This window comes from Hordeum vulgare, chromosome 6H, assembly GCF_904849725.1.
Source record: "Hordeum vulgare subsp. vulgare chromosome 6H, MorexV3_pseudomolecules_assembly, whole genome shotgun sequence".
In the NCBI taxonomy this organism is placed as follows: Eukaryota; Viridiplantae; Streptophyta; class Magnoliopsida; order Poales; family Poaceae; genus Hordeum; species Hordeum vulgare.
In genome coordinates, this window is record NC_058523.1 from 371,263,200 (window position 1) to 371,275,090 (window position 11,891).

The 11,891-nt window shown below is 43.2% G+C and overlaps 1 protein-coding gene and 1 non-coding gene across 2 annotated transcripts; both read right to left on the reverse strand.

The window, feature by feature from the left end:
- Positions 1–3,916: 3,916 nt before the first annotated feature.
- Positions 3,917–3,987, reverse strand: TRNAG-GCC. The gene has a single exon. It is a non-coding gene; the product is annotated as a tRNA-Gly (tRNA).
- Positions 3,988–4,527: 540 nt separating this feature from the next.
- On the reverse strand, positions 4,528–10,920 carry LOC123402034 (very-long-chain aldehyde decarbonylase GL1-4). Its single transcript, XM_045095892.1, has 9 exons — positions 10,682–10,920; positions 9,397–9,853; positions 6,888–7,107; positions 6,368–6,749; positions 6,184–6,291; positions 5,724–5,924; positions 5,538–5,636; positions 4,971–5,141; positions 4,528–4,865 (listed from the first exon to the last, which is right to left on the reverse strand). The coding sequence occupies exons 1-9, from the start codon at positions 10,739–10,741 to the stop codon at positions 4,704–4,706; spliced, it is 1,860 nt and encodes a 619-aa protein (XP_044951827.1). The 5' UTR covers positions 10,742–10,920; the 3' UTR covers positions 4,528–4,703.
- Positions 10,921–11,891: the final 971 nt, after the last annotated feature.

Below are 11,891 nucleotides of genomic sequence, written 5' to 3' on the forward strand. Positions count from 1 at the left end.
GCAACGTGGAAACTTTGTTTAACACTGGTTCTAGATAACTTGAAGTTAACTTAATTAAAATATGCCAACTGTGTGCGTAACCGTGACTGTCTCTTTCGTGAGTTCTTCCTCCGATCGAGGACACGGTGGGGTTATGTCTGACGTAGGTAGGTGTTCAGGATCATTCATTTGATCATCAGTAGTTCGCGCAGATCTTCCCCCTCTTATTTCTTGTACTCGTAAGTTAGCCACTAAATATATGCTTAGCCGCTGCTGCAACCTCACCACTTAACCATGCCTCACCCATTAAGCTTTGCTAGTCTTGATACCTTTGGAAATGAGATTGCTGAGTCCCCTGTGGCTCACAGATTACTACAACACCAGTTGCAGGTACATGTAAAGGTTACTTGACGCGAGCGTGTTGATTGTTCATTTGGAGTTGCTTCTTCTTCTTCTTCTTCATCGATCTAGGATGGGTTCCAGGCCGGCAGCCTGGGATAGCAAGGATGGACGTCGTTCTTATTTTCTCGTTTGTTTTCGTCCGTAGTCGGACCCTGCTCTTACTCTTGATGATTATGTAATGTACTGATGTGACTCTGATGTAGCTTGTGGCAAGTGTAAGCCAATTCTATATATCTCTTCTTTTCAGTACATGTACTTGTAACGATATCCATTCTTGCGACACAACGAGATGCGCTTCTATCCCTGACGAGGCCCTCGTGCCAAATTGAGGATAGGGTCGCATCTTGGGCGTGACACCTGCCACCTCCATCACATGTCCATGTGGTCGATGTTCTTCAGCTTCCATGACATAGCCAAGGATAGGGCACAGGTCAGACGATCCCAACAAAGTCTTTGTCACGATATCTAGGGCGGAGGATGGGGATCGACGACGAGGATGGGGGGGGGAGTTGGCCGACAAAAAGTGCTCGAACGCGAGAATTGGTGGAGGGCGTAGGAGGAGGGCGGCGGGTTTGGTGGATTTGATGCAATTTGTGATGGGTTCGGGCTGTCGGGTCCGACATGGCGGACGCACCTGGGCCTCTGCATTGTGTCATGGAAGCTAATGAGGTATGCCATATATTAGCAAAGGTTTTTTAAACACCCCATATAAAATATAAGGAAAGTTTGCTTATAATAATAATAATGTTTCGTGTGATCAAGTAGATGAACCTTTGAACCTCCTCATTGATGCTCTTGCAAATGATGTAATTATATTGGCAAATCAATAAAGCATGCCATGATGGTGTTTCATAAAAAAATTGTTGTAGTGGTTTCCTATCCTAAGGTATGCATTGTGTCTCAGAAGCTAAGAATATTTCTAATTGATCCCCTATCCAACGTTAGAGGAGTAAAAAGTCGGTTTACTCCTCTGACGCATACCTAACCGATGACCATTCGTTCGTTAGGGAGTAAAGATTATCCTCTCATGCGTCTCATCTACCTAAATTACTCGACAACTCCACCCCCGAGTAAAAGCTACGCCTCTCCCTCGCCCCCACCCCCTTCACTTCATCTTTGTTGGCGCGCCTCCCAACGACCGCTTGCCGGACTCGTCGCTATCTCGTCGCCTTCCTTGGCCTCCACCGCCCTTCTGCCTAACTTCGAGCTCGTTCGGGCCCCGTCGTCGTAGTTCGAGTCAAGCTGAAACACCGCCGCCATAGCCATAGTCAATATGTCAAATTCCTTCAAAGCTTCTTCATATTCTTACGGTCGCCGCATCTCACCTTGCTTGCACACCGTTGTGGGTCATTCGCACGCGTCGCCACCCGCTGGTTTGGACTAAAAAACATAGGCCAGCTGGTGCTCCAGCACCGCATCGCAAGTGTTCGATAAATTTCCTAGGTAAGTTTTTCTGTTAGTTTGTTTTTGAACCGAGCCATTCGAAAACGTAACTGTTTGAATTGTAGATGAAGAGGTTGTGGGGGATGGTCTTCGAGAACTCATCATCATTTGAAGATGAAGAAGACGATGATGACTTTGACACCATTTTAGGCATGATTTTCAATGATGATGTTTGTGTCCTAGGATGGGATCACAATTTGGCCGCATACACATCAACCGTGATAGAGCGAAGGGTCATGCTAAGATCATGAGAGGCTACTTTGATCCAAATCTAACCTATCCGTAGAAGTACTTTCGTCGGCGCTTTCAGATGCACACGTCTTTTCCTAACCATTGCAAAAGCCGTTGAGAAGTATAATGACTGGTTCAAGCTCCGGAGAAATGCAAGTGGAGAGATAAGTGCAAGCCCACCAATGAAGTGCATTGCGGTTGTTCGAGTATTGGCATCTGGGTGTCCGATCCATGCAATTTATGACTATGTACTCATTGGTGAAGACACAATCTTAGAGACCGTTCAAAGGTTCACTAAAGCAGTGATCGCTGCCTTTCGCCCAAAGCACTAGAGAGCACCCTAGAGCCTATTAACAGAGAGTGAAGCAATATGACGGCCAGGGATACTTGGATCACTTGACTGTATGCACTAGACATGGAAGAATTGTCCTACAAGGTGGAAGGGCCAGTACAAAGGCCATACTAACAATCCAACGATTATTCTTGTGGCAGTTGCAATGAAGGATCTTTGGATATGACATTCATTCTTTGATTTACCCGGCTCTCACAATGACTTGAATGTGTTGTCGAGATCACCACTATTCCCTAGGCTTATTACAGGAGAGGCTCGTGATTGCAACTACTCGGTCAATGGGCACAACTAATCGATGAGTTACTATCTTGCGGATGGCATCTATCCATAATGGTCCACCTTGGTCAAAACAATTTCTTGTCCAAAAGGTAAAAAAATATTCACTTTTCCGAATGTCAAGAAGTTGCTAGGAAAGATGTGGCCCTGCCGAGTACTAGAACTCCAAGGTTCTATGGCGGATCATGACTTCTTGTATCATATTGCATAACATGATCATTGAAGACGATAGAGATATGCCTGAGAATTTTCGGTACATCACCAACGGGACTCTGGTTGAACTAGAGTGATACGAACATGATCCTGGCATTCCTTGAGGAGCATCGCAAGTGCTCCATTAAGTTTTGTTGGACCTAGCTGATCCCTATCCCCTATATATAACGGAGTAAATTTTTGTTTCTCTAAACTTTGCAATTCTAGTGTATATTGCAATTATATATTAGCACACATATAGAAACTAAATATAAATATGAATATGCAAATAAATCACGGATAGAGTTTACAAACCGAATGCAAAGTTTATGAACCGAATTATTCAAATTTAAACACGCCGAATGGTTCAAATGTAGTAAATAACATGTGATAGAAAACTAGGACTCGCTAAGACGTTGCAGTGATGCTCAATAAAATCTTGTTGGAGCTGAGCATGAATTTGTCGGTTCTCGATCTTGCGAGTTCTAATTTTCTATCACATGTTATTTGCTACATTTAAACCATTCGATGTGTTTAAATTTGAATATTTTGGTTTGCAAACTTTGCATTCGGTTTGTAAAGTTTATCCGTGATTTGCTTGCATATTCATATTTATATTTAGTTTCTATATGTGTGCTAATATATAGTTGCAATATATACTAGAATTGCAAAGTTTAGAGAAACAAAATTTACTCTGTTATATATAGGGGATCGACTAGGTCCACCAAAAACTTAATGAAGTAAATATACTTCATTAAGATTTTACTCGGCTGAATCCTTCTCTGTTTATCAGGGATCAGTTTAGAAATGCTCAAATGAGGTGGGCCATAGATTAGCAAAGGTTTTCTTAAACACCCCATATTTACAGTATAAATGAAGCAAAGTTTACTTATGATAATAGTGTTTCATGTAATTGAGTCGATGAACCTCCCAGCTTCCTTATTGATGTTCTTGCAAATGATTAAAGCGTTCCATGTTGGTGTTTCCTAAAAAAGCCCTAAGGTATAAAGGGCTTGGGATTTTTCCGTAAACAAAAACGGATGCACCAGCCGGGAATCGAACCCGGGTCTGTACCGTGGCAGGGTACTATTCTACCACTAGACCACTGGTGCTTGCTGTCATTTTTCCCTATATAATCCTAACAATTCATAATCTGGTCTTCACAAACGTACCACTAGGATGAGACCCAGATTCCTGAATGGTTACGCTGCAGGCACAAAATTGGCTGCTTCTGTAAACGAATTTTTCTCCCCAAGATCCATCATAACGGCTTTTTAATACCGAATTTTGGACGGAGAGCAGTGGCATGTTTGCAGTTTCGCTTGACACTCAGGATCACTCTGCACGAAGTGGAACATTGCACTAGGTTTGGCACCAGGATCACTTGGGAGACCCAAACCCGTAGGCGAAATGAAGGACATTGCCAATTCAAACTCTTTTGTTACACTTTGTACAGATTCAAACTCAGGGGAGAAGTGAGCCCAGGTGGTCCTCAGCTTACTTACCTTCTTTCCTTCACCTCATTTCCGGTCCCGAACCCTGCGGTCCATCAGTCAAATCAGGCGTTCCGATTATCTCCTACTGAACTCAAACGCCAAACATCATCTTCCATGATCTTACAGACGTTATACAAACAAAAGTACAATACTCCATAAGCAATAGGTTAATGGAATTGATGTCGATGTTCACACTGATAAATCTTAAGGACTTAGCTGCCCTGCCAAACATATATCTCCTGCGTGTTCCCGAAATGAAAAAAAAAACTGCAGTTTTAGCATCAATTCTCGGTAGTACCATCTTAGCATCGGACGGAGGCAACATTTCTCAGTCAAGCTTTCGTGAGAGGGACAAAGCCGTGCCTGATAGCGGCCGACCATGCTTTCTCAGAGTCCATCATGTCGTCCCCGCACTCGTGCACGCTCCACCCTTCCAGGACATGAAGTATTCCGGCGATATGCCACGCGCTCATCACCCTTCTCGGCAACCAGTTCTGTCGAGGAACCAAAAATATATATTGAGTCCAAAATGATTGCCGACGCGTTGCCATGAGATTGGCTCGGCGAAGGAGATCGCGGTGGTTTTATATTTCTGTTACCTCGCAGGAGTGGATGTTCTGCATAGTGTCCGGGATCTTCATCGCCGGAGTGCTCAAGTAAGTGCAGTCTTTGCGGACTTTCTTCAGGGGGAACTGCGATATTGGAATGAACACTGTTCCTTTTGGTGCCATCCTCTGTTCTTTGTCCTCCATCCTCTCTACTAACCAAATCTGCAACAAACTGAAACATCAATACGAGCCACTTCCAAGACTGTTAGTACAAGAATCTACCGGAGCGTCAGGCCCCTGCTTTGCATGTTCTCGTACCCATTTCCACCATGGTTCAAGTCTGGATAATCATATTGAGTTGATAACAAGACTAATGTGAATGTTTTATTCGTCACCATACCCCTTCTTTGCAGAAAAATACTATATCACATAGCACTTATTCAGGGCTAAAGTTTTCATAACTAAATGGTTATTGAGAAAATGTTTGGGAGTTAGTCTTATGATGGTACAGGGAAATGCTTGATAATCTTCTCAAGCATACACATATATGAACAAACCATTTTGTTCTACACATGACAATACAATACAGTACTTTTCATTGATCAACATAACTTTTACCTTGGTTATGTCATTGCTGGAGCACTTCAAGTAGCTTGCTCTGTTCTCTGGCATCTGTGACTTGAGCATGTCATACTCTTTCTTACGATTCATGATCACCTGGGTCAAAAACGATTTCATGAAAATATTCTACAAAACTATTACCCATAAAAGTAGAGACATGGCTGCAGGAAGATATATATATACCTGGATGCCCTTGCCACATAATGCCATAGCAACGGCACGGGCTACCTTAGAAGTCCCTGTATGAAGGAAAACTTGCTTTGCATCTGAAGGGATGCTTTTTAGGACAACACCAGTTGCTAAGCCACTTCCATCAACAATTCGAAGTCCTAATTTTGGGTATTTCTGTCTAAATAGTTCACCATTCCCATTGAGCTGTTTTTCCTAAAGGAAAAAAAAAATCAAGTCAATTTTCATTCTCAATTGATCACTGCACCTGGGATTACAGTACAAAGTATTAATCCCTTTTTAGATGAATGAAGAGAAAGTACTAAGGGATTAGAGCACATATCACTGAGTCACTGTGCATTTCTCCGTACTATTTAATTTTGTTATGTTCTTTTATGAATTTTTCTGTCCTGACTATGCTGACATATCACTGTGCACATCTGCAATATTAGTTTTTGAAGTAAGGATTAGTTACCTGATTTAGTAGCCCTAGACTGAGCACTTTAACCCCTCTTACATCAGCATCCAATATCGCCTTTTCAATTAAGTCGTTGATCGATTCTCTATCCCATGTCAGACCATACTGCAGAAAGAAAGAAAATAGTTAAACAAGTTGCAACCATTAGATAAACACATAAATGACAAGGGGATTTGGTTACTTGGAAGTTGTATCTTGGTACGACCCATGTTTGCATCTTCAGCTTCTTTAGCTTGATTCTCTCGACCACGAATGCAGATGACCCATAAATCCATGCTACTACCATTGACAGCCATGCCAAGGGCCACAGAGTCCACATATACCACTCGGAGTTATCAGATGGTTTGGATGCTATGGAGGCGAATCCAACCCTTAGATGATAAGCCGATTGCAAGTTGGTCATATGTGTGAGATGAACAAGGTCAGGTGTCTCCTCTGTTCCTTTCAGTGAGTTCTCATACAGCTCGTCAGATGCCTTGTCCATAGTGCTGTATATGTAGTCATAAAATGGCATGAAGAGTGAATAGTTTGTGCGGAACTGCGTGTGGTGAAGAGAATGAAACCTGCATAAGAAACCAGCAAAACATTGTTATGTTGATTTCAGTTTAGTCTAGAAATTCTCTGAACTCCCAAAGTCTCATCATTTTTTGGGGTAATGCCTAGCCTAGGCTGTGGGATTTATGTTAAAGATCTGCACTTACGATGGGGTGTACATGAGGTACTTGAGAGGAGGAAAGACTTGGAACATCCACTTTGGCACCAACTCAAAATTGCAGTGCCCCATGTTGTTCATGAAGTCAATGTAAACGATATACATCACAAATACGAGGGCGGAGCCATTTCCCATATAAAGTGTGGACAACATCGGGATTGCAAAGAGCGTGAAATAGACGATGTGTTCGCCAAAAGGATGGATAACCGCTGCAATACAGAGAAACATTAGAAACCAAGAGAAAAAAATCCATTTAACATGACACATTCCTTACATGCTTGGTCAAACAGAAGGAATTATGCAAACACACCTCTCAGCTTTTACATTACTGGTTAGAAAGCACACAACCTTTCTACAGTAACAGTGTTCAATCTAAAAGTGGTCAGTTCAAAGACATTTCTAAAAAAAAATGAAACTCCATGGGCACTAGCACCCATGGTTTATTGATATAGAAGAAGCATCCCTAATGAGAAGCCAGAAATTCGTCCCTGACGTGGATCGAACCCTGGTTGCTGAAGACGCCACTGCGCTCCCTTGCCACTAGGCTACAACCTAGTTCTCGTTCAAAGACATTTCTACGCCCAACTTTTTTTCATGAACCAGGATTACAACATTTTGCATTATGTTCAAAATAACCAAGTCTCTCCCTGCACTTAGGACCAAGTTATGATTTATGACCTATGGGGAGAACATGTTTAACACCATCTGACGATCCTAACGAAACAGGGAACAAATAATCTTTTTTTTTGTCCCTTCAACTATTTGTGCATTTCAGATTTGGTCTATGGACTTTAATAATAGACAGTTCTTACCCTAATTGTCAAAAGCAAAGACATTTGGACTGATTTCCAAGTGAGAAGCACCATAAGCACACACAAAAAAGGAAGAACATAGAAAACAACTCAGGGATTTAAATAAATAAATAAATAAAGGGAAATCAGAAACTTGTGAGAAATAAAAAAAATAAAAGAAATTTCTTTCTGTACAAGTTACTTATAATGTGAAAACTATTAAAATATAAAACTTCCTAGCAAAACAAGATATTTAAGAAAATTCACAAATAGTTTGTCAAATACGACCATATGTTTCGCTTTTCACTATTGTTCTTGGCTATTAGTATGTCTACTCAAATTTCAAAATTCTAGGGATACCTATTGTTTAAAAAAATCTCCAAGTTTCTGAATTAATGTTTTTAAATTACATTATGTTCAATATTTCTGTTTAAAAGGTTTTTTTCCAGAATGTATTCAATATAGTTTCATTTTTTCTAAGAAAAATGTTTCTCTTTGAGGAATGGGGGCTCCCTACCAAGAAAGATGTTTCCGTTATTTCTTTTATCTTTTTTTTTTAAATTTAGTGCTATGTCTACTTTAACTATGCAGCCACTTGTACAAAAACGCCTCATTGATCATTGGCCATTCACATTGCCAAGTTTCTCTGCAGGACGTTTCGGTCCGCCTCTTCATATCGTCCGGTTGAGAAAAGTTTGGGCCAAAATCAATTATCTCGTTTGGTTGGGCGTGGCCTCTGCCGCCGCATTTCAGGCAGTCACATGCCATGTTCGTTTCCTGGCAGTGGCAGCAGGTGTGGGGGCGAGCCGTGGTTTAAAGCTGCTCGTACAGTGTACTGCGCTACTGTATGCGGTCAGGCGCCCCAGTACACGTACCCACTGGTCCCACCCCTCCCTTTGGTTGAAAGAGAGATGGCGAGCAAAGCATGGGCCGAGAATGAGAGAAGATAAATGAATGGCGCGCGGCAGGACATTATTGTTTTTTTAGCTGGAACTGGGCTGGACACTTCTGGTAGTGAGTAGGAAAATTTGCTTGTCCGGAATTGATAATGAGTGGTCGTTTACCATGGTCACATGTGTACTGTTCTTGGATCCTACAGTAGTAAGTTCTTGGATCTCTGCTACTCCACGGGTTGGTTAAATTATTGGTCCAAGAAACGCGACACGATGAACGTAGCAAGGGCAGTACTAGCACTATAACTAACCTGAGGAGTAATATACTCTCCCATTCCATAATATATAGTTGCACGATATAATGGTCTTCGTTTTTTGTGATTTAACATTGACCATAAATTTCGTCTGCGGCGGAAGCAAAAAATATATCATTGAATCTGTATCAAGAATACCAATACGAATTCGATGATATAATTTTTGCTTTTGTCGTAATCGATCTCGCTGATTAAATATATGATCAACTTGAATCTGAAAAAGTCCGAACACACTACATTATCATTATGGAATTGAGGGAGTATATAAAAACTGATATCGACTATTTCCTCAGTTCCGATTTCATTATGAACTACATATGAAACAAAATGAATGAATTTATATTTTTTAATATGTTTATATACATTCGTATGTAATTTATAATGATTTTAAAAAATATATATATATTTAGGAAGGGAGTACGAGTGAGTAATTACCGAACTCATGCAGAGAACCCGGAAAAAAAAGATATATATATATAGAGAGAGAGAGGGAGGCTTACAGGTGATGGGCTCGGTGACGATGGAGGCGTGGTGGTGGGAGTGGTATCGCGAGTATAGGAAATGGTGGTGCAGCGCGCGGTGGAACCAGTAATAGAGGAACTCCACTGGCCCGGCGTGCAGCAGCGCCGTCGCCACCGCGCCGTCCGTCCGCCACAGCGGGAGCCCCCGAACGTTGGGGATGGCCAGGTACCCCACGTAGAAGAGCAGGCCGTTGAAGACGATCTGGTCGTCCCATCCGCGCTCCCGGTCGACCTGGTCGAACTCGATGCCGCGGTCGACGATGCGGTGCTTGCTGCGCGCGGTCTGGTAGCGGGACAGGCTGATCCAGATCTGGTTGTGGATCATCCGCAGCGCCAGCGACGGCAGGATGAGCGCGTAGGCAAGGTCGATGTCGCCCCACCCCTTGTTCATCACCCGGTACGCGCCGTGCACCACCACCGGCGCCATCACCAGGTACTGCATTTCGCCACCACACAACAACATTTCGCCACGTTAATTACTTACTGTAGTATGGAGGAGTAGTAATGAATTCCACGAGACAACGAACAACAGCAACGGGTCCCATGTCGAGAACCTCGTCATTCTTCCAGGAAAATGAATGCACTGTCTCATGCTCAGGAGTTAGGACTGACTGACCGTGGGTGCTGTTTTTCTTTTCTTCTCCCGGTAATTATTTTTAGTACAGCTTGCAATCATTTCGTGTTTGCAGGTTTGGTCGTTATCAGAATTCCAATCTGGGACTGTTTCGTTTTCATTCTTCACCAGACTCTTTGCCATGCCCCCTAAGTTTGGCAGCAGGACAAGAACAAAAATGTCCGTCTGGTGTTCTCAAATCTGAGATGGATTAATAAGCAGGGAATCGAACTAGTACTAGTATATATTTCTCCTTGCGCTGAAAGAACTGATCCCCTTGTAACTGCAAGACTGAGGGCGGGATGGGTAAAGGATGAAAGGACAATAAATTTTCTATTCGCGCATTTGCTCATGCTGCCAAGTCTCGCAAGGGCAAAGCCATGCAAAGCATCAATAGTTATTAATTGCGGGTGCCACACAAGAACATCCAAGCAAGTCTGGCAGCCAGGAGGGGCAACAGAAAACATTTGCTTTGGAAATACGTACTGGTTTACTCGGTTGATGCATCAGTTCAAGCAACCTGTTTTTTTCTTTTCTTTGGACAGGCCTCTTCCTACGCATGTCGACTCGAGCAAGAAACAGAGCAAGGAGCAGGGGAAAGATGGAAGGGGGAAGAGCTACTAGCATTGCTATCGCCTGCCTAGTGCGTACCTTGAAGTTGCCCATCCTCTGCCATGGCCATTCAGTCAAAGGCCCCGGCCTGGTCGCCATGGCTGCGGTCGTCTCCTTCCTTCCGTCCTTCCTACCCACCCCAATGGCCAATCAGAACGAATAGGATACCGAGTCTCGGCTCTCTCCAGCTACTGCGCCTCTCCTTGGCTTTTTATAAGCGTCACAGTGTGGGATTCACACGGCACCCTTTCAGGTTTCTACCCCATCACCCAGTGACACACCTCACTCACTGTATCCCCTCAAAAGAAAAGAAAAGAAAAGAAAAAAACTCTCTGTGACTTGCTCACAAGGGAGGGAGTGCAACGGGTCAGAGGATGCACAGACTCTGCACGGCTCGGCGGTCCGTTTGGCTTCACGCACCATGTGTGCCTGGCAACGGGCCGACCACCCCACCCTATCCCCCGTCGCGGCCCCAACGAACCCCCGAGCCGTAACCCGTAAAAGCTTTCAATTCAATTGATGCGCCAAAACGCAAATCACGGCGTCTCACGCGCCAAATTGATACGGTTGGGCAAGTACCGATGCGGAGGAGGGACGGGGGGTAGTAGACGAGTGGACGGACGTATGGCGGCACAGGCCGTTGCAACGAGAAAGGTTTGTTCGGGTCACGCCGAAAACGCTGCCTTGCCCGCCGCGTACGCGATGGGTTTACGTGCTGGGAACCGGGGGAGTCGGCTTGGTTTCTGCTGGGCAGACGACCTTTTTTTTTTTTTTTTTTGCTGGGCAAACGACTTGCGGACAGAGATGACACCAAGTATTACAGCAGCGAAGAAACCTTACTCCTACTCGTGTGATGTCAACGTCGTCGACCGGAGAAGAAAATATGTGCTTCGTAGCTGCGGCATCAGGCGGTCAGAGAAACTTGGATTTTTTTTAAATATATTTTTGCTGTCAGAGAAACTTGGATTGAGAGGAAACACGGAAGAAGTAACAAAAAAAATGGATGTGCCTTGCTCGACTACCGTTCGTGCCTAAGCAGCACAATATTCTAACAATTGTCCGGAAAAATATATCCAACAATTGTTACCGTATGCGCAAGGGATTTTGGAACCATAATAGATTATAATAATTTAAATTATGAACATAGATTATATAATTTGGTTTATAAAAATAATCTAGGTGGGCATGTTTGGAAGCCAGATTATATAAACTGTAATCCAGGTTTTAAATTGTACAATGACATGTTTGC

What these genes read in the sequence shown, in the direction of transcription:
- LOC123402034 (XM_045095892.1), bottom strand. Translation starts at nt 10,741, where the DNA reads ATGGCGACCAGGCCGGGGCCTTTGACTGAATGGCCATGGCAGAGGATG. An exon ending in GTCTAGGGCTACTAAATCAG is followed by an intron (nt 5,925 to 6,183) that starts GTAACTAATCCT and finishes TTTTTCCTTTAG; the next exon opens with GAAAAACAGCTCAATGGGAA. An exon ending in AGAACATCCACTCCTGCGAG is followed by an intron (nt 4,866 to 4,970) that starts GTAACAGAAATA and finishes GTTCCTCGACAG; the next exon opens with AACTGGTTGCCGAGAAGGGT.